Here is a 22822-nt window from a genome sequence, read left to right as displayed (position 1 = left end):
AATTGGTACGGATGGGAAGATAAACTGAAAAGGATTATGTTGGTCAACCTTCCAGTCACAGAGTATGCACTGTTTGCCACCAGGAGCGGCATTACACAAAATGGCTTCCAATATATTGTCGCATCATCAGTTGCTCTCCTTATTTGGTTGTCTGCAGTTATTCTTCCTGCTTCCATGTGTACGATATTCAATTTTTTACTGCTGCATATCCACCAGCATATTTGCTGTAGCCTATTGTTTCTTTTATTTTCTGTATCCCATTGTATTATCTCCTACTTTCTCCAGAGCTGTTTATGCCATGCGAAATATCGTCACCATATTCAACTCTATCTTTTATTCTCTCTGATTTTTTTTTTCGAATTTATTTCATTATTCCCTTCCCTCACCCTTAAGAATTAAGTTTCTCAATGTGAGGCTTATCCATAATTTGGCCTGTTTTTACATCTTAGAACGAGGGTTTATTTCACCCCCAGTAAGACATGATCAGAATTTATTCCAGCTCCAGAAAATACCTTTGCATCCTTAGTCAATTTTGAAATCTCTCCTGTAACAATGTGAAATCTATCTGAACTGTCCTTAACTTTCCATTTACTTTTTACTGCTCGAATTTAGATCTCACTACCGACGTTCCCGGGTTCAAATCCTGGCGTGGGTGTGACATGGGTGTTCTTTGTGAGCATTATTTGATGAATTTCGTTAGATCATGATCATTCATGATCATCGTCATGATTAGCCAAAAGTGGCGTAAAAAACAACGCTAAGCATCATAAATACAAAAATCGAAACTGATCGAACATTGCTTACGAGTGTAATCGGTCGAAGCATTTCAAGATGGCGAAAGTTCAATACACAATTGGCTCTTTTCATTTATGGTACAGACACCTATTTAATTTTATATTCCCTCTTTTCGAATACTTAAAAATGTTCCCGGACAAAAAATGGTTTAATAGTTACAAAAAGTAATTTTGTATAGATATATAAATGAATGTAAGTAAATTGTTCGTTAATTATGTCATTCATATAGTTCACTACACAACACAGTACATATCATTCACAAAAATATAATCCACGCACTCACTCGCCACACTATACAGTGACCTGCCTTGCCAGAAAAGTTCTGAGTATCAAGCAAATGAACCCAATGCAATTCCATTCAAACTTCAGAACAAGAGTACCTGGCACTGTCACTTCAGTTATTTTTAGGTGCAGTCATAAGCATAAACCATAATCGGACAGCCAACAAACTCCCCAACTTCCCATCACTCCTGCATCTACTCTGGTTGTTTGAAGAGGTCAGTGGCCTTTCCCTCTTGTCCTAATTGTCTGCAAGTGGTGTGCTTGGCCCAGAGGGGGAATTTCCCTGTCATAAGCAACCCTCTTCCCCCTTTCTTTGCCCCAAAATTCCCCGTTCCTGTGAAGATTACACACTGGGAACAAGGGGTTCAAAACACTGACGACATTCATGCTAGATGACTGCCATGCTAAACTCACGGGACCCCTTGAATGCTTTTTTAAAGTTTTGTGAATTTCAAAGAAACTGGGTAATATTGCCAACTCATAAGAAATAAGTATAACAACTTGTAAAAAATAAGTGTGCCAACTCCTGAAATGCCATCATCTTCACATTGAAATGAACAATTTCATGCACATTTTCAGATTTATTTTTCTTTCCCTTCTGAGCCTGGGCAAATAGCCTAGAATATACGCCTCTGATGCTAATGAAATGTATTGTGAAAAATAGGAAATCCAATGCAATGTATGACAAAACCATGAGTGCTCTTATTTTAAAGATGAATACATATCTATCTAACATCTGAAATACATCACTGATATTATATTAATGGTTAGAATAATTTTCATTATTATTATAAAACAAAGTAGCTGTATTTTCAAGAGACACTGAATAACTTATAACTCAGCATGCTTAGGTGATTACATTAGGTTCATATAAAAAGAACAGGATAAAAATGAAATAACAACTCAATTTAAACAGAAAAATCATGTTATTGTAGGTTGTTTATGGCATAAGAATTATAGCAATGTATGAATGTATATACAGTTTCTTCACAGTAAAAAAAACAAAAAAAACACATGTAAAACTGTGGCTTCACATATTGTGTTTCACACCTGTTTTTTAGACCATGAGTTCACGTGAGCTCCTTTAGGCATTCTTATCCATTTGCAAATAATCACATAAAAATCCATAGTGATTGTCACTAACACAATTACACATCACAATTATAACACAACCACATACAACAGCCAAGTTTCACAGACATAGTTTATGTTAACTCATCACCGATTGACACTATTGATAGCAGTATGAATTGGCGATTGATGCAGATATCTAAAATGATCGTTACGTCTTTCCATCAAATGTCCTATTTACATTATGAAATTTAGAAAATTTATGAAAAGTAATGGACATGATACAAAATCAAACTCTCAATGATGAAAACAAAGACACACAAAACACAGTTAACAGAAACAAACTCATTACGAGGAACAATTAACAGCAAAAAAACTTCAAAAATGCAAGTTCTAAAATAGTTTTTCTTTTGTTTTTTCGATGAAAGACTGTCATTTTTCTTGTTAGAATGTTATGTGGGCAAGGAAGAAGCTTGGCGAAAACAAGTACATAGTAATGTTCATGAATGTTCATGAATGTATCACAGCAAGATGTAGCACATTGGGTCTATGACCCTGATGTAATACTCGTTCACTGAGGTTTACTGGTTTATTCTTCATGTCAGCTGTTGTCTTCAGCCTCAACGTGAATCTGAAAAACAAAATAATATTTTTATGATAATTATCCTAATGGTATATAAATGAAGGTTTTAGTTTATACCTTGACTGTCAATGTCACATATAGAGCTTAAATTCTGTGTATTATTTGCAGTAGCATACCCAACTGGGGAGGTGGTGATGGAGGTCATAACCTGCCTTTGACCATCATCCCTAACAAACAAAGAATATAAAATTGTAAGAGACCAGTAGGAAAGCCAAGACAAAGATGGAAGGGATAACGTTGAGGTGGACCAAAAGGAAATCCGTAAGGATGGAAAAGATTCGATTCACCTTGCCCAGGATAGGGACAGATGGAAGACTTGTGTTGCTGCAGCCATAAACCTTCAGGTTTAAAAAGGCTAGAGAATTTCTCTGTTAGTTAGATAGACATAAACTGCAGAAAAATTTGGCAAAATCTAGAACTGACAGCTAAAAAAAAATGCAACTCCACTCTAAAAGTCATACCTCCCTCTTAAGAAAATTCTAGGCATGCCACCAATTATTAATATCAGCATTACAACAATTATTTCCAATAATTTTTCATTTTCAATCATATTGTTGATATGGATATAGTATATTTTTATGGATATAGAATGCAATGCATTATGGATTTAAATGGAAATTTGTATTATTTAGGTTGTAGATTTTCTCTCCCTTATCTATTCTTAAAAAACAGCTTATTCTTAATATACTTGCAACCAACCTCATAAATATTGGATTGGATTGATTTGGTGTTTTAAGTCCACTTTATGCACAGTAAGGCTAATCGGGACTGGACCTACAGTTTAAAGTGGGATCTGAACCACTATGTGCCTCCACCGGGAATCGAACCCGGGACCCCTTGATTACAAGGCAACCACACTACCATTGCACCATCGGGGAGGCCCTAACCTCATAAATATATTGTAATAAATGTGACCATCCAGTATATAATAAGGTTATTTTATATTCACGTCTTCAAAGTCTGTGTAAAATACAAGTTTATATTTATGTGAATATAGTCTGTGAACTGAAACCTCTATCTGTATAATAGTCTCTTCTTTCAATGTTGCATCATCTGATGTAAAAAAGTATCGGTTTGCCAGATTATACACATTTGAAGAGAGAATTTGTATAATAAGAATATGTCAATGTCAATATTTGGTTTCCAACACACATACAGTGTAGCTGTTGTCTTCAGGCGATAGCTCAATTTGTGTGTATAGTGTATATGGTTTTTAGGAAGGTGCCTATTCTCATAGGTAAGTGCCTTTCACCTATATAAATACTCTGCTCAGGCTTCAAAGATAGTGTGCCACACTTTCTTGATCCGGTCATGAGTGGGGGTGATGTGATCAGCACCATGCTCCTGACCACCTTGTGTTTAAAGAAACTGGCAACTGGAATCGATTGACTGAATTAGGTTATTTTACATTGCTTGTCTGTCACTTTTGTGCTAATCGTGACGATGAGGATGAATGATGAGATTGATGAAGGGACACTCACAAAGAACATCCATGTCTGGCCGGGATTCAAACCTGGAGCCTCCATCTTCAGTGACTATGATATGGCAGAAGCTTTCTTTTGTCCCTCGGTCAGGGGTGCGGTACTGATCACATCACCTCCAGCACTGCCGAGATTAAGAAAGTGTGGGGCCCTAACCCCACACCCCCTACATGCCTTCATGGCATAGTGCAAAGCACAAGGCACAAGGGAGCACTACTTTCTTCTGTCCCTCCAACTTAAAATGCACCATTCCTTCAGACAAACATGAGAACATTCCAGACAAAGATAATGTGTAACATGAAAATGGAAACATGTTTCATGTCTTCTACAAACTATATCTTTATACCATCAAGGGAGCAGAGAATTCATAACATTGGAAACATTCCATTCTTGTGTTGTATGTGTCGAGATTATGTACAAATTATGATATTTACCATGCAGTGTAATATAATGTATTTGAAATTAAGATATACTGTACTCCATCGTTACAGCAGCTTGACAGCAAATATTAGGTCAAATAAGTCAATAAACATTACAAAAATACATAGAAACAACTGTAATATATAATATTAATTTAATATTCTATAAGTGAATTTGATTCCCTAGAAAACCTTATAGGTAAAAAGGATAATGTATCCTTTCTAAATTTTGGTGTAATACTTACTTCACTTAATATCGCCCAATTTTCACTTTCACTCCGGACATTAAGACGTAGAATCTTGATTGGTCCCAGCTTGGGATCTATTGTCCCTTCTGCTATCCCCATGCTATCAAATTTACCTGTTAAGGAAATTAAACATTTGTGTAAGTCATAAATCTAAGAATATATCATCACAAGAGCAGACAGATGGCTGTGTCATAAATTTGTCAAGGAATTATCTGTTTGTTGAGTTAAAACAATATTAACTTTTGGCACTGAGTTATCCATCTATTAGCACACATAAAAGATACAGGCAGTGGCGAACACTCCACATACTCCTGTCTAGGGGGCAGGATGGGGGTGGGATGGTGTTTGCACTGAGTGGATCGTCACTGAACTTCATTCTAAATCATTGTTGAACCATTGTCAGTGAGAGACTTGCATGGAATCTGAGGACAGCAAATGCTTTCTTACTGTTAGTTGCCATCTTAACTACTGCTGCACTCTAGTAGCAGGAGGCAGAAACATACAATACATGCAACAGGAAACAAAACTTTGTGAGATACTTGTCCTCTAACATCACATTCGAACAAATTACATAGTTACAAATAATATTTGAAACTGCTCCAAACATTTGTAGACACCCTGTATATTTAGCTTGATGACCATAGATATGGGGGGTGATGGAGGCAATTGTCCCAGTCACTGAGGCAAAGGGGAAGCCCAAAGAGAAAACTTGTAAGAGAGTCAATGTAGTGAAGCATTGTGGAATATCAGTCTAGAACCAAGGAGCTATGCACTCTTCTTTGTTAGTTTTAAGCCACAGACAAGTTGTAAAGTTCTGTCTGTGAAAACAACTGTGGAAGATTGTCACCACTGAGAGGTTGGTAGTAATAATTTTCTTCACATGTAACTTCTGCTTCACTACCACTAAGTGTGAAGATTGGGCACTGGGAATTTCACCATGGGGAATGAGTCAAATTGCCAAGGTTGTGATGTTTGGACACAATATGCATTTCTTGCATAGTTAACATTTGTTTCACAGAAATAATAATCATCAATGTGGTTTCTGGGCTCCCTCCATACGATAGATATTCTGAATTGCATGCCTTTCTTCTTCTTACTGGTTGCCCAAGACCTAGTGTCTTAGCACACACCCTGAACACATACATGCACACGTCGGGCACCCATGACTTACGTTGACCGTTTAATTTCATGTCGAACTACTACAAGTATACTTTAATCTTGAAACTTAGGATAGTCAGTCGCTGTATGAGCACAATGTAACTCCCGCACACATAACAAGCTTGTTCAAACACTTATGTGATGTCATACTCGAACAAATGTATGTTATTGCATGCTTAATGAAAACACAAAGCACTGACAAAAGGGCATTTTTTCTCCCTTGCTCTGAACAGCAACCTCCACCACATTATAATCACTTTTGCACATTTTGTGAATACATTTTCTTGAGGGTTTTCGTAAATAAAACATATGTAACTAAGTCCATACCATTTTTATGCCAATATGTCGCATGGAAGGCAGATTAAATGTTTACAAATCTTCATTCATTTATAGTTAAAAATGTAGGATTTGGAATGTAGAAAATCAATATTTTTACCATCATCTAAACAGAGCCATCTATTGGAAAACTATGTAACTATACATTTTACTGTGAAATTAAGGCAATTAATAAATTGCTGTTTTCTGCAGACAATATGTGATGGGCAAAAAAAGGGTTATCATTTAATTTTGGATCTGGCATGCTGAAATTATTCAGAGACAACAACCATCTACAAGACAACCAAACCCATGTCGACCAGTGTAATAATAACAATACATGTACAGGGTGTGGACAAAAGAATATCGGAGTTTTAAGTAGTTGTTATGGCTATGCAAGCCAACGTACTCATTTGTAGCTTAAACGTAAGAAAAGAGCAACTGTGGAAATTTTGTCTGGCAACAATGAAAACCTGTTTCCTCACCCCGCCGTGTGACTGCGCCATTGTTCCATAAGGCGACTCCTCAGAAGAAATATTTTTTGTGTTCTGCAGTTTACGATATGCAATTCTGTCGTTACAGTTCAGGGGCATTCACAAGTGAATTTGGAAGGATCCCACTTCGGGACTTGAGACGCTAGATTGTACAGGCTGTTTCATCCATTACACCGGAGACGCTGACCAGAATATGGGAAGAACTCTGCTACCTGTTGGATGTGTGCTGTGTAAGGGAAAGTGGACATATTGAGCACTTGTAGTGTATGTGTAGTGTGTGTAGCAAGTGTTGCATAAAAGTTTAGACTTACTCTTCCATCTCATGTATGGCTTATTATCGTATGCCGAAGATGAGAGAGATTACACAAATTTAAAACTTAGATATTATTTTGTGTACACCCTGTATTGTTTTGTGATTTAAGTATGTCATACCTTCATATGTATACAAATGATCAAATGAGACAGAACCATAATATTATGTGTAGTTTTGAAGAAACAGCTCGTTAATTGCTGCCAAAGTGTGGAAAAACATGAAGTTCACCAAAAGTTTATCCTATGATACAATGTTCAATATTCATTTCTGGGAAAATAGTCTGCAACATATGAGGACACACTACATAAGATATATAATTTTTACATACAGCATATACATTTCCAATTATATAATATACAGACTTCAATAAATGCAGACACAAGGTAAAATAGGGAATTACAGATTTTAACTGAAATGGCAAATATGAAAAACAAAAGTTAAATTTTAAAAAAAATAATGGTAAATTGTTATTGGAAAGTTGATTTGCCCATTGTAGTCAATATTAGAAAGTCATTAATAAGACTAGTTTCAATGTACCCTAAAAAAGTCAATGGCAACATATAAAACCAAGATCTTTCGAAGTATGTATGTACTCATAAGTAGAAAAAAATGAAATTGATTAGAACTACAAGAGAAGATTTGATTACTGAACTTACAGAGGAGAAAGACAGTATGTTTTTAACTTATTTGCCAACTCTAACAAAGTAACATTCTGTCTCATCCCCTAGGATATACATTTCTCCACACTGAATGTTTTTCAAATACACTCTACTTTGGATAGACAGGAATGACGTGGAATTGTTCATGAGTTCTAGCCCCACATGTGCACAAGAGGGAAGTAAAGGCAGAGTACCAATTGTACTAAAACCCTTTTATGCATATTGAACATCCATTGGGATCAAACCCATATTAACTAAGCAAAAGTCAGATAGATGCCTTTCAATCAATGACGTTTTTCAAATTGCACAGGTTGTAATTTAAAGTATGACAATAAAACATACAGAATTTTACATACCTACTATTACATATCCATCATTGGTTGTGTTGAAGCTATATTTGTACATGCTTAGACTTGCTTCTGGCAAGGCTTCTACAGATGTGTTATAGAAACGATCCGAGGGATGCTCTGCGTTCCCACTCCTAAATAAGTAGCTGGAAAGAACGAAATGAATTATGGACAAAGCCAGTTGAGAGTTTTCAAGAGTTAGGATATATTGTTGGTAATATTCAGTTTCTATATCATCTTTCTGCTTTACACTTCATCATTATACCTTTCATCCTGTAAATAAGATTGCGCTTTGAGATATATAGATCAGTGTATTATCATAAATTCATTTTCAAGGCATGTGCGACTTACTCATGTTATGTATATTAAAAGTATAATATAAAATATATCATAAAATACTTACGTTTTGTGAGTATCAATTTTAACGACAAACTCGCTGAGTTTGTCGTAAGGGAAAGCATGGCAATGTAAGGGTTTTTTAACGTGTTTAGTGTGTGAAAGTTTTTTACGGGCTTTTTTAATAGTTGGAGTTTTTAAGGAAGGTAATAGATTATGCAGTTTTAAGTGTATGAAGCCAGTTGGTATGGAATAAACTCTTTATCCATTTTTATCCAGTGTTACCTATTTCCTATATCCTTGTCTTGATTGTGTGGCTATGTAGTGATCATACTGGCCTAGAATGAGAACCTGAAGAAGGGAACAGTAGGATCCCGAAACGTTGTTCTTTCGTAAAATTGATACTCAAGAAACGTAAGTATTTTATGATATATTTTATATTATACCTTTCATATCATAAATTACTTTATATTGAGAATTTTTATCCTCACACTCACATTTATGTGGTGCATCTAATATCTGTGGCTGAGAAATACTGTAGTTTTAACATTGCCTAAATTTGAAATTAAACTTACACATGCGACTGACAAAGGAAAACTTTTCAACTGGAAAGATGAAACATCAAAATTATACAAGGTTCTTACATGGATCAAACCTAGAACTGCTTGTGCCAAAGGCAAGAGCTAAAACCATTCAGCTCAAAATTAAAAGTAAGACCAATCTTTGGTAAGTTAGTTTTTACAGTCACTTTGATCAAACAGTATTGATCAAGTTATAGCAAACAAAATTATCTATCAATACACCACAAAAAATACACATACAACCTTTTCTGACCATAATGTAATTTTTCTAAATCTCCCGCCCCCCCCCCCCCTTAAATAGATGAGGAAAAAGAAAAGCATGAAATAATTATAAAAAAAGAGAGCCTTCATGCAAAATTTTACTTGTTACAAATTGTTAAATGATAAAGAGCCTTCCCGATGGCATAGTGGTAACATTGTCATCTTGTAATAAAGGGGTTCAAAATTTGATACCCAGTGAAAGCACATCGCACAGTGGTTCCGATCCCACTTTAAACTGTGGATCTAGTACCGATTAGCCTTTCTGTGCATAAAGTGAACTTAAAACAACAATCAATCAATAAATGATAAAGATTGAAATTTTGTTTCTATTTTTCTACTGTTGAAATGTACAGAAGAGAAACTGACTATTTAATAATTCATTAATTGAAAAAGTAGGCAAATTATGGTTATTTATATTTAAAAAATAACTTATTAGAGTTTCCATTACTCAGAAAAGTAACTGCCACTTGTAACTGCATTGCAAGTAAATCGTTGCTTCAAAACAACTGGGTAAAACCAATGAGGATCTCCAAAGTTCTCACATGGCTAACGTATTAAACTACGTAGGTTATTGAAATTTTGAGATATCCAAAATGTGAATATCAAATTCCAAAATATATATCCCATGAGCTTTACAAGTTTGTTCTTCCATGAAATGATGAAGATCGTTCCTTAAAAGTCATCTCTTTAAACATATTCACTATCTGGGTGCTCCATGTCAACCTAAATTAAAAATTAAAATTAATGAAATGATTCAAAATGGAAATTGTAATTAACAAGGATAATGTAATCCAAAGATTTTCATTTTCCCAAGGATAGCCTCTGTTCCTCCAGCCTCCAAACTATCAGGTAGTGAACTCAAAGAACTGTGGTCAAACACATCACATTCCTCACACATGATCTTGCCACCAAAGGTACTTTGCCTGGGTAATTGTTTGAGAGTAATCGAAAGAGAAAGCAAAAGCAACATTAAATATCTAAACACAAACAGAGAACAGGATAAAACAGATTTAATCAATATAACACAACTTACTGTTTAACAATGATTGGTGTATTAAATCTAAATTCAAGGAAGTCCCCGGGTTGAGGTAAAAGACCCCAGAAGAATGTTTCTCCTAGATAGGCTCTGTTGAGCGTGTATTGTTTGTATGGCTTAATGGCTGATTCAACCAAGGCAGGAGGATTGTTGTGTGGGAAGAAAAGAGCAACTTTGCCAAACTGCTTGTCCTGGAAAGAAAGATAATAAAAATGTAGCAAGGTAATATTTCATAATGCAATGTACATGTATCTGTGTTATTTTCATATATATAGATCATTTCATATCATTTCAACCAATTTCAATTAATTTTAAACTAGGGCTGAGCCGATACCATTGCCGATGTATCGGTATCGACCGATACCAGTGGTAGAGGTATCGGAAAGTATTGGTTTGAATTCATCTACCGATACCAGCCGGCATATTGCTCTTTCACGGAGTCCACAAAAATGCCGCGTGACACGTTCGCGGAGTCTAATTATCTGGGAAATTGTGCTAAATTAAAACTTTCTTTTCATTTTGCACTAATTTTGCATGAAAAACTGTATATAAAAAAGGAAAGTTAAAAATTGTACTTACGTATGTGAGTATAGTGCTCTTATTGTAGAACGACGTTTCAGAGATTGACTATCTCTTTCCTCAGGTTCGTATAAAAAAACAAAAACTAAGTACTTGGCATAGTACTGCGTCAGAAATGTAATATGAGGATTGTGGTTAAGGGTTGGTTAGGGTACATTTAAAAAATTAAGTTTTTGCTATTACAAGTACGTAAAAACCAAGTCGTTCCCTAAAAAAACTCATACAGTAGACCTATTCACAGGTAAAAAAGTTAAAAATCTAAAAAACCCGCGTAAAACTCAATGCAACCTGCAGGTTTGGCCTTTCCTACCCAACTGTGCTTATCTATCCTCATGAAGGTCAATTCTCTACGAATGTCTCCCCTCCCCTTAATTTTCTCGTTTCCCCTTATTACGTCATAAATCCAACGTGAATTCACGTTCCTCTCTTGCAGCTTGCATAACTTCCGGAGTGACGTGGAAACCGATATTGGGTTCAATCTTCCAGGCTTTATCCCATTTTTTGAGGAAATTGATCCACCCTTCTTCCAAATTTCCTTCGTCCCTATTAAGATTATTCTTCCCTCCCCTACAAATACTCGCTGTTTCATACACGTTTCTTCCTAATTTCCTCCCCTCTTTTCTGATTATCTCTTTTTTTGCGATTCCATGCCCACTTTCCAAAATGTGTTCTGAGAGACCCGTTTTAGGAACTTTTTCCCTTATGTCCTTTTCATGCTCGCTCCATCTTTTACCCATATTCCGGCCCGTCTGTCCTATGTACTCCTTCCCGCATTGGCATTCTATTCGATAAACCCCCTTCTGTTTTTCCGGTATTTCCCTAGTTGTCTTTCCTTTCTTATAATCGGTGAAGTATTTTTCTACATTCTTTGGTGCTTTCATCCCGCAAACGATTCCATAATCTCTCGTTATTTTTCCGATTTTTTCCGATACGGATTGATGGTAAGGGATGCCAACATACTTTACCCTCCTATTTTCGGTTTTTTCCCCTTCTTTTTGATCCCCTTCTTTCCTAATAATTTTCCGTGCTCTCTCCGCTATCTTATCCATTTCTCTATTTGTGTATCCGTTTTTTAATCCTGTTTTTCTTATCCACCGAATTTCGTTGTCTTTTTCTTTTCCATTATTGCATAGTCTACCGGCCCTAATAAAAAAGTTAAGGAATACGTTTTTCTTTGTTATTTCGGGGTGCGCCGATTCCTTGTTAATATATAAGTTCCCCGATAGGGGTTTATGATGAACTCCTGTTCTAATCCTATTCCCTTCTTTCAAGATACTAAGATCCAGGAAATTGATTTTTCCATCGCTTAAGTTTTCCCTAGTGAAGTTTATTCTTTCGTCTTGTTTTTCTAATTCTTCAAAAACCTTGTTCAGTGCTACCCCCTTTCCTATAATCAAGATATCATCAACGTATCTCCCATAATATTTAATACCCATTCCTGTTTTTTCCAAAGCTGCCTTCTCAATGAAGTGCATAAAAATGCTCGCTACTATACCAGAAATGGGGTTTCCCATCGCCAGGCCTTCTTTTTGTCTATAAATACTATCATTGACATAGAAAAAGTTATATTCCGTTACAAGGTTATACCATCGTACATATTCCCAAGCAGTTAGGATGTCTATTCCTTTTTCTAACAGCCACCTTAGTAAACAATCCCCCGCCCGCCCCCTTGGTACACTTGGGTATAAGTTAACAACATCAAAACTACTTATTGTATCCTCATCATCAATTTTCAGATTTTCTATACATTCTTTAACTTCTACGGCATTCCTAACGCTATATTGGGTGTTCTCATTTACCTTCCTTATTCTCTTTACCAGCATTTTTGGTAGCCCATATCCCGGATGTTCGTATGTTGGTATAATAGGCCTAAGTGGTATGCCTTGTTTGTGTGTCTTAGGTATTCCAAAAGCAATTGGTATGTTGCCAACTTTAATTTCTTTAATAAGGATTTTCTTTTCGCTTGTGCCCAATGTAATGCTTGTCTCTACCCCTTTTTTGATCTCTCTTCTAATCTTATTAATAGGGTCTTTCTCTATTTTCTCAAAATCGTTACCTTTAAAGCTATCTTCTAATTTTTGGTGATATTCCTCTCTGTCCATGATAACCATCTTGTTTTCTTTATCAGACCTAATTAGAAATACGTTATTCGCCTTCACCCATTTTCTTACATTTTTTAAATCGCATCTTAGGTTTTCGTTTACTTTCTCTTTCCGTGTTCTATCTCCCCCTTTCATGTTCGTTTCCTTTTTAATTTCTTTTTGCAAGTGTTGTTCTACAATATTACGTATCCTTTGTCTAACCTCAGTTTTATCCTCCCTTTCGTCAATAGTTGTTACGATCGTTTCTGCTGCTATTATGTATTCTTCTTTTTCAAGTTTCTCTACCCCTATTGCAAATTTCTGCCCCTTGTTCATAATCCTAATCAACTCTTTAGGTGGTTCGTGGGTGGTTAAATTTAAAATGTTCTCATTATTTCCCCACTCCTCTGTTTTTTGTTTCTTATTCTCTAGATTATCCTTCCTATTCAATTTTAATTTCATCAATTTCCTCTCTATAGTATTACTATCCCTAAATTTGGCTTTTTCCACAGCTCTAAAGTGTCTCTCTTCAATGCGGTTCCACGTCACTTCGTCTAGTTCCCCACTAACTTCCAAATGTAATCTATAGCATTCCTTATTAAGACGTTCGACTTGTCCATGTGCTTCCCTAATACATTTCCCTAGTATTTTAAACTGTATTTCTTGTTTTTGTTCAAACATGCCTACACTCAACGGTTTATACCCCCATTTTAAAAAGTTTGGTAAAACCCCCATTTTCCTGCATTGTTTTAAAAATCTAATCCTGATTAAACCCTTATTCAACTTAATCCTCTTATTTTCTAGTGCACACACTTTTCTCCCCGTATCGGAGATCAATAGCATTTTTAGGTTTGTCGCGTGTTACTCACAAATCCAGAATATAAAAAAAAGGAAAGTTAAAAATTGTACTTACGTATGTGAGTATAGTGCTCTTATTGTAGAACGACGTTTCAGAGATTGACTATCTCTTTCCTCAGGTTCGTATAAAAAAACAAAAACTAAGTACTTGGCATAGTACTGCGTCAGAAATGTAATATGAGGATTGTGGTTAAGGGTTGGTTAGGGTACATTTAAAAAATTAAGTTTTTGCTATTACAAGTACGTAAAAACCAAGTCGTTCCCTAAAAAAACTCATACAGTAGACCTATTCACAGGTAAAAAAGTTAAAAATCTAAAAAACCCGCGTAAAACTCAATGCAACCTGCAGGTTTGGCCCTTCCTACCCAACTGTGCTTATCTATCCTCATGAAGGTCAATTCTCTACGAATGTCTCCCCTCCCCTTAATTTTCTCGTTTCCCCTTATTACGTCATAAATCCAACGTGAATTCACGTTCCTCTCTTGCAGCTTGCATAACTTCCGGAGTGACGTGGAAACCGATATTGGGTTCAATCTTCCAGGCTTTATCCCATTTTTTGAGGAAATTGATCCACCCTTCTTCCAAATTTCCTTCGTCCCTATTAAGATTATTCTTCCCTCCCCTACAAATACTCGCTGTTTCATACACGTTTCTTCCTAATTTCCTCCCCTCTTTTCTGATTATCTCTTTTTTTGCGATTCCATGCCCACTTTCCAAAATGTGTTCTGAGAGACCCGTTTTGGGAACTTTTTCCCTTATGTCCTTTTCATGCTCGCTCCATCTTTTACCCATATTCCGGCCCGTCTGTCCTATGTACTCCTTCCCGCATTGGCATTCTATTCGATAAACCCCCTTCTGTTTTTCCGGTATTTCCCTAGTTGTCTTTCCTTTCTTATAATCGGTGAAGTATTTTTCTACATTCTTTGGTGCTTTCATCCCGCAAACGATTCCATAATCTCTCGTTATTTTTCCGATTTTTTCCGATACGGATTGATGGTAAGGGATGCCAACATACTTTACCCTCCTATTTTCGGTTTTTTCCCCTTCTTTTTGATCCCCTTCTTTCCTAATAATTTTCCGTGCTCTCTCCGCTATCTTATCCATTTCTCTATTTGTGTATCCGTTTTTTAATCCTGTTTTTCTTATCCACCGAATTTCGTTGTCTTTTTCTTTTCCATTATTGCATAGTCTACCGGCCCTAATAAAAAAGTTAAGGAATACGTTTTTCTTTGTTATTTCGGGGTGCGCCGATTCCTTGTTAATATATAAGTTCCCCGATAGGGGTTTATGATGTACTCCTGTTCTAATCCTATTCCCTTCTTTCAAGATACTAAGATCCAGGAAATTGATTTTTCCATCGCTTAAGTTGGGATAAAGCCTGGAAGATTGAACCCAATATCGGTTTCCACGTCACTCCGGAAGTTATGCAAGCTGCAAGAGAGGAACGTGAATTCACGTTGGATTTATGACGTAATAAGGGGAAACGAGAAAATTAAGGGGAGGGGAGACATTCGTAGAGAATTGACCTTCATGAGGATAGATAAGCACAGTTGGGTAGGAAAGGCCAAACCTGCAGGTTGCATTGAGTTTTACGCGGGTTTTTTAGATTTTTAACTTTTTTACCTGTGAATAGGTCTACTGTATGAGTTTTTTTAGGGAACGACTTGGTTTTTACGTACTTGTAATAGCAAAAACTTAATTTTTTAAATGTACCCTAACCAACCCTTAACCACAATCCTCATATTACATTTCTGACGCAGTACTATGCCAAGTACTTAGTTTTTGTTTTTTTATACGAACCTGAGGAAAGAGATAGTCAATCTCTGAAACGTCGTTCTACAATAAGAGCACTATACTCACATACGTAAGTACAATTTTTAACTTTCCTTTTTTATATTCTGGATTTGTGAGTAACACGCGACAAACCTAAAAATGCTATGAAAAACTGTATTTTGTGATTAGATACTATCTTTTTTCATATTCTGATGAAACAAAATTTCTTGGTAAATTAATGCATATAATTGGAAAACAATTTTACACACCAATATTGATCAATATTTTGAACAAATTTTTATCATTGCAATTTCCAAGTATCGGTATCGGTGGGAATCGGTAAGAGTATCGGCATCGACATTGGTATCGGCTCAGCTCTATTTTAAACACTTCACCATGTTTAAAAGTATTAATAATTTATCCACATATTTCAACAGCATTTAAATGTTGAAAATTCTTTCTAGGCTTGCATTGTAATCTAGACACAATTTTCAATCAGCAAAGTGTATTTTAGCATTGTTTATTCAAAACTAATTTTCTTCAAAAAGTCGCTCTTTCTGTTTATCACCATCTCTGCTCTCAGATTAGTAGTTTCCATGCAATAATATCTAATCTATATTTTTTCATAATTTCTTATCTTTGGTGTACAAAATAACCATGAAGGGTACAAAACACCTAAATCATATTTTTTATATTTACTGTGCAGTGCCAGGTAACTCCAAAAATTTTAAAAATATGAAGTGCCTGGCTGCCTTTTTTGCTACAGTATGTATCATACTTGTTCGTACAGGCCGTATACATTGTATGAAACACCTCTGAATGTGGTCAGTTTGTGAAATATAACAAAAGGTGTCCAGTATTCAGGGAAGACATTTGGAAAGTAATTTGTGCAAAAAACATGTAAGATACAGTAATTGTATTGGATGGGGAGTATTATAAATCGTTAGAGGCTGTTTCATGTATGTACCTTTCTTGTTCGTATGCATGAGTTATGTGCATCATAATGCATTTTGCACGTACAGCTTTAGATGCAGGTCTGTTTAGCCACTCTAGCATTCAACCAGCTGGTCAGCGTGGGCAGTCCGTAATGGGGAAGTGACAGGAGTTCACTGTGATAGTGAATCTTGCTCTTAAATTACATTCTTTGAGGGAAATAGAGTCATTAGTAAACAAATCTCATTCTACTGTTCAGTATATAGTAAATAAATTCAAATATGAGGGTTCAACAAAGAATCGGGAAAGAAGAAGAAAAGAGAGAAGGCTAACTGAGAGAGAGGAACTTTTTGTGGTGAGAAATGTTAAGGCTAATCCAAATTAAATATTCCGAAATTGAGGTCACAGGTCGAACATGCAACAGGAAAGACAATGAGCAATTTAACAGTTTATCGTGCATTGTACAGACAGGAATATCATGGGTGAATGCAAAAAACCATGTGCATAAAGACCAGGAGTTCTGGAACAACGAACGAATGTCCTCTGCTGCAATGAAACCAAAATAAACCTTTTTGGATCAGATTGTGTCCACAGGGTGTGGAGGAAAGCGAATGAAGATAACATAATTTGAGCAAGACTTTTTTTTTCTTTTTATTTTCTATCAGTGTACTTTTATCATTTCACTTTCCAACTACCTCTGTATGGATAAGACTGTTACATACTGTATAAGCTTCTACAAATTTAAAGTTTTGAAAAATCAAAGTTAGACACTGTAACCCAAATGAGGGATGGAAGAAAAATGGAAATTTGTAATTGTCTGCATTTATCTAGTGAATAGTTTTCCTTCTGTAATTTGTTTTGTGAAGCAAAACACACTTGAAAAGTGTTGCACAAAACAGGAATGTTAAAAAATAAGAGCAATATTTGCATGACTGGCAAATTAGAATGGCTTAATAGTGATTTCAGAAGTACATAACATCAGTCTGAAAGGATTAAGCTATAATAATAACAATAACCCATTGAACAACAGCCCACTGAGGGGTCGGGCCTACCTACCGAATGCCGGCCTCACTCCCACCTGATTTTACTAACTCACTCATCCCAGGTGGGAGATCATCCAATCAGTTACGGGGTGACATGTGGTCAGTACGATGAACCCCCACTCGTTGTTGTAGGTTTCCATGACCAGGTTACGCTACTCATTCATAGCTCCCCAATTTCCTCACGATGGTGGATGGCCAGAATACACAGGCCGAAATCAGAAGAAACGATGTTACGCTTCCCCCAGGAGGCTCGAACCTCCATGCATCCTGTAGCCAGAGCCCAAAGCATGATGCCTTAGACCGCATGGCCATGGTGTGGGACGAAAGAGTTAAGCTACTGAATATTAATCTGCAGCCAATTACTAAAATAAACCAGGAGCCTGATTTCTTTACACTTCCTTTTATGACTTACTTTCAATATTGTTATTAGAGTCCTTGAAATCGGTAAGTAGCAAGTAAGTGTGGAATTAATGGAATCACAAATGTATTCACAAATTTAGCAATGACCAATTACTGGCTAATATCATTATCAGTTGATTAAGCAATGCAACCCCTTATTGCAATTTTTAAAGTGAGGAAAACATATTACATATTTGTAGAGAATTAAAAGGCTAATCTGAAAAACAAAATGCCTGATGTAGCTCCCAAATTTTAAATTATTTGCATACAAAACTGCAGCAGCAAGTAAAAATGAACATACTTTACATTTTTTTGTGTGTATTCTGAAATAAAATTCTTGGTGATCAGAATATCCAATTCCAGATTTTAAAAAAAATGTTGATCTGTCTTAATTTTCAAATTCTTCAATACATTGAGAAAAAAATATACACATGTTTTTTAAAAATACAAAAATACTGCAAAGTTTAAAGTAACAAATTTCAGTAATACCTTAAGTTTCTGTACTTTTCCTTTCAAAGAAGAATGAGTTCCAATATGCTGGAACAGAGAAGGTTTGTAATGAACCCACAATTGGGCTTTGGCTTTCTTGCAGTGTTTCTAGAAAGAAAAATATACAATTATCACAATCCATATCCACATTCCATATTTAATGCAGGCATCAGTGAAGTAACTAACAGCTCTGCAGGTCTTCCAACAGTCTCCCGTCTGATGCTAGAAAAAAAGGGATAAATAAGAAATAAACTCATCAATTTTTTTCAGCATATTTTACTTCATGGCCACACTACTTAGCTCCCTGCTACTTCTTCTAACTCCCCCCCCCCCCACACATGAAAACCCATCTAAAGGGGCATCGTTTTGCACAGAAAATTAGGTGAAAGCAGCATCGTAGGAGTCTATACAGAAGGTTGCAAGAAAAGACTTCCAGTAGCTTTACCAGTGCTGGCAAAAGTGCATCATTGCCCAAGGGGATAGTTTAAAAGTGGTTGTGCATCAGTGTTTTGAAGTCATCATGGTAAGGAACTATGAGCAGTCTCTGAACTTTTGGATTGAACCACGTATATTTTGTAATTTAACATCTTAAAAAAAATTCCTTGTGATCTGCATAATTTAGATAGCATTTACAAGGTGATGATAAAATGATTGATCTCTCACGTTGTTTTCTTCAGAGAGTGAGGTGGATTTTGACAGTCTTCTACACTCACAAATAGCAAATATATCTTTTTTTTTCTATTGTAAATATGTTAATAAATTAACAGGGACTCGCAGAGCTAAAGAATGTCATTGTTTTAAAGTTGTTGATTTTGATTTGTTTTTGTTCACTAGGAAACTTGATTAAAAGTAAAGTTGCTTTTGTAACAAACTATTTCAAGTGAATTAATATCTGTTTTTAATTCTTGCAACAGAACTTATATAAGGACTTGAAATTCAAATTTCAAATTATATAAAAGTCTGCTCACCATTCACATATCGTGTGAACTAGATAGCCATTGTAATGTAAGTTACAAGCTCTTTTTTTGTTTATCTTTCCTGGACTACATGAACTATTGGTAAGGGCTGAGTAAGAAAATAAATTACATGAAACAAGCACCTCTTACTTGCTTGCATCCATGTCTTATAATACACTTGGATTAGCAAAGAACATGAGAAGTTGAAGACCGTTATCACTTTCTAGCTTTATGTCAAGTTACATTTTGTGAACATCATGAAAACATTGCAGAAAGAGGTGAACAGTGGAGTAATTTTCTAAACATGACAGATCTACTCTCCAGATATGATCCATTAATTAAAGCACACCATTCAAATGTAAGAATCAAAATTATCTCAGTCTGGCAATACAAAATGAAATTATTATGCTTCTTACACAACTCTGTCATGAAGAAGATCACCGCTGACTTCAAATTAATAATAATAACTGAAGGATACTTACAGCATCTTTATCCAGGCTGCATATTTTTGTTGAAATTAGATGATCTAGTAACCAGTCAACTGGTTTGTCATTGTAAAACATAAGGAAAAACTGTATCAACCATGGAAGTTCCACACATTTAAACATCTTCCCTGGAAATACAATAATAAATGTTAGTCATTCACAATAGCACAACATAAACATTACATTAATTCTACATTATACTTGCATAAGGCTTTCCAATTTTTTGAATAAAACATATTCAACACAAGCAACTACTTTCACTTTTTTTTGAACTAACTAACTAACTCTCCAGCCTTCTTAAACTCGAAGTTTTATCTGTCCATATCCTGAGCAAGATCTATCCACTCTTTTCCATCCCTACCGATTTCCTTTAGGTCCATCTCAACGTTATCTCTCCATCTTCGTCTTGGCCTTCGTACGGTCTCTTACCATCAGGCTTCCCAACAAGAATCCTGTAAACTCCTCTTTCCTCTCCCATTCGTGGCACATGGCCTGCCCACCTAAGTCTTCTTGACTAAATCATTCTAATAATATCTAATATATATTATTTTCTGATTTATTATTAGATATCTATATCAGCACATCTATAAGTGTCAATAATAAAGCAAGCGGCCTACATGGTGGCAAGGGGAGTGGGGAGGGGAAGCGACCAATCCAGCACGATGAGAAAAACAGTAACATTGATACCCACATGTCATCAATGGTACATCCAATGGCAAAAGAAACAGTAGGTGAATTGTCCACCACCATTTTCATTCAGTCTGTATAACACAATGTGATGATAATGAATTGAAATAAAGACGTCAATAAGCAGAGGGCAATACCTGCTTCGAACCAACATAATTTCACTCCTTAAAACACTGTAGAATAAAAAGTAATGAAAATAGCGATGGACAATTTGCCTACCATTATCTTTGCTGTTAACTGTACAACAGTCCCAAGAAATCTTGTTAAATAGACAGGCAGCAGTTGTTTGAAGCCACTCTTTGGCACAACAGATTGCTACAACTATGGGTGCCACATTTCAAATAAGAGCTTCACATGATATGACTGTTTGAAGTGACTGCCAGGAGAAACTTCCAAATGCTGATTGCCTTCTTTCATGACTTTTTTGTTGAGCTTTAGATAATAGTAGTTACTATAATTACCTGCAATCATTTGTCCATAACCATTACCAACAACCAACTGTGATCATACACGTACTTTCATAACGGAAGCCTAATGCACCATTAGAGTTAATATGATGTGTCATGCTATAGGCAAATATTCAGAAAATGAGGTACTTCATATGCTACAATATAATTGAGTCTATACTATAAACTTTATCTACTTACATACAGTAGTTTCATATCCAACTGACCATCAGAATAAACAAAAACTGTCTCCCTTTCTACCTCTTAAATTTAGCTTAGAAGAATGCATATGGCAAAGCTTTATTGTTAAATGTGAAAGACAGAAGAACAAACCTAAGTCCAGGTAAAATTTAAATAAAGTTTTATTTTTCTGGAAAAGTTCTGAAATTGCCAGCATTACCTCTCCAACTTCTCCCAACAGGTGGACAGGGAACCACAGCTGGGGGCCAGGTTTAAGGCATTAAGGCATTGCTACAGTTTTGTGTTTGAGGTGCCCCTTCTCCCTCATGCCCTCTTCTGAACTTTAAATACATAGTGATTCAAAATCTCTTGACATTTTAATCAAAAAGCATTTTATTGACAAAATTGAGACTACTGCTGAAAAGTACTCTAGAATAGAAGACAAACTCAGTACATTTCAATGTGGTGGCCCTGTAAGAGGCACCACCTCTCTTGCATAGACTGGAACACATGCTCCAATGGTGCGATTTGCCCTGTTGCTGTAGCTATTTGCTGTGTCAATTGTGCTATGGTGTTGATCTTTACTTGGTACACCCTAGACTTGATGAAATCCCAGACAAAAAAGTCTAGGGAGTCAGGTCCGAAAGCAAGCAGCCCAAAGTCTTAGTGAGCCATAGCCGATCCACCTATTGGGCAAGGTGTCAGCAAGGTAGTCCCGAACGATTCTGGGGAAATGGGGTGGTGCAACATTTTGCTGGAAAATAACAGTGTCTTATATCCCATCCTGAAAACCATTCATTAGTGACATAAGGAAAATGTCAAGAGACTTTTGAATCACCCTGTATGAAAGTGAATTCTCAATCGACCACCACTGCCCTTTTGACGTGGGTGTCTTTACAATCAAATTTTGTGTGACTATTAGTTATGCATAACAAAAATCAATGCTCTTGTTATCAGGTTTGAAAAAAAAAAAAAGATCATCATTTTGAGCACAAATTTGATGTTAGACAGTAGTTACATTAATTAATTAACACACATTCTCAATATTTCTTTCGTGGTGTTCTAACATCGATCAGCACTTTAGTAACATCCTGAAATTATAGCAAAGGCTGAAAATGGTTACCTATAAATCCAAGTTGACAGAATTCAAGAACAAACCAAGGCTCCTTGTTGGCAATTTTCTGTAGTGCAAAATTTTTCATTATGGACACAAAGTTCTTTTTTGCCAATATATCATCTTCCAATTGTACATAAAAAGTTCCTTTCGGTTGAGCATACATCATAAGAAATGCAAAATCCAAATTCTGCTTTGTTCTCCACCTCACCCTTTCATTAGGATCACCTAATGTTTGACGAAGATTATCTAAATCTGGGTAATATGATGCAGGGGGTGAAATAACATCAACTAATCCAGCTTCAACTGCTTCTGTAAATCTGAAAGCAGAGAAAGATCACATGAAATGAAATCAATTTC

At 35.9% G+C, this 22822-nt stretch overlaps 1 protein-coding gene across 3 annotated transcripts in view; it reads right to left on the bottom strand.

Moving 5' to 3' along the window:
* Positions 1-1990: 1990 nt before the first annotated feature.
* The window catches only part of Mgat4a (alpha-1,3-mannosyl-glycoprotein 4-beta-N-acetylglucosaminyltransferase a), a 534709-nt gene continuing 513877 nt past the window's right edge, over positions 1991-22822 (bottom strand). For all 3 annotated transcript variants that reach the window (XM_083126326.1, XM_083126328.1, XM_083126327.1), the window contains 7 exons: positions 22472-22782; positions 20033-20163; positions 18595-18702; positions 10437-10630; positions 8235-8371; positions 4937-5052; positions 1991-2779 (listed from right to left, as the gene is read on the bottom strand). In XM_083126326.1, coding sequence (XP_082982452.1) covers positions 2750-2779; positions 4937-5052; positions 8235-8371; positions 10437-10630; positions 18595-18702; positions 20033-20163; positions 22472-22782 — 1027 coding nt within the window. In that variant the 3' untranslated portion in view covers positions 1991-2749. The remainder of the gene's footprint in view (positions 2780-4936; positions 5053-8234; positions 8372-10436; positions 10631-18594; positions 18703-20032; positions 20164-22471; positions 22783-22822) is intronic.

The sequence above is a fragment of the Lepisma saccharinum genome, chromosome 8, assembly GCF_977018435.1.
Source record: "Lepisma saccharinum chromosome 8, izLepSacc3.1, whole genome shotgun sequence".
NCBI classification, from domain to species: Eukaryota; Metazoa; Arthropoda; class Insecta; order Zygentoma; family Lepismatidae; genus Lepisma; species Lepisma saccharinum.
The sequence above is the reverse complement of the archived record's forward strand: the minus strand, read 5'-3'. Positions and strand labels throughout refer to the sequence as shown.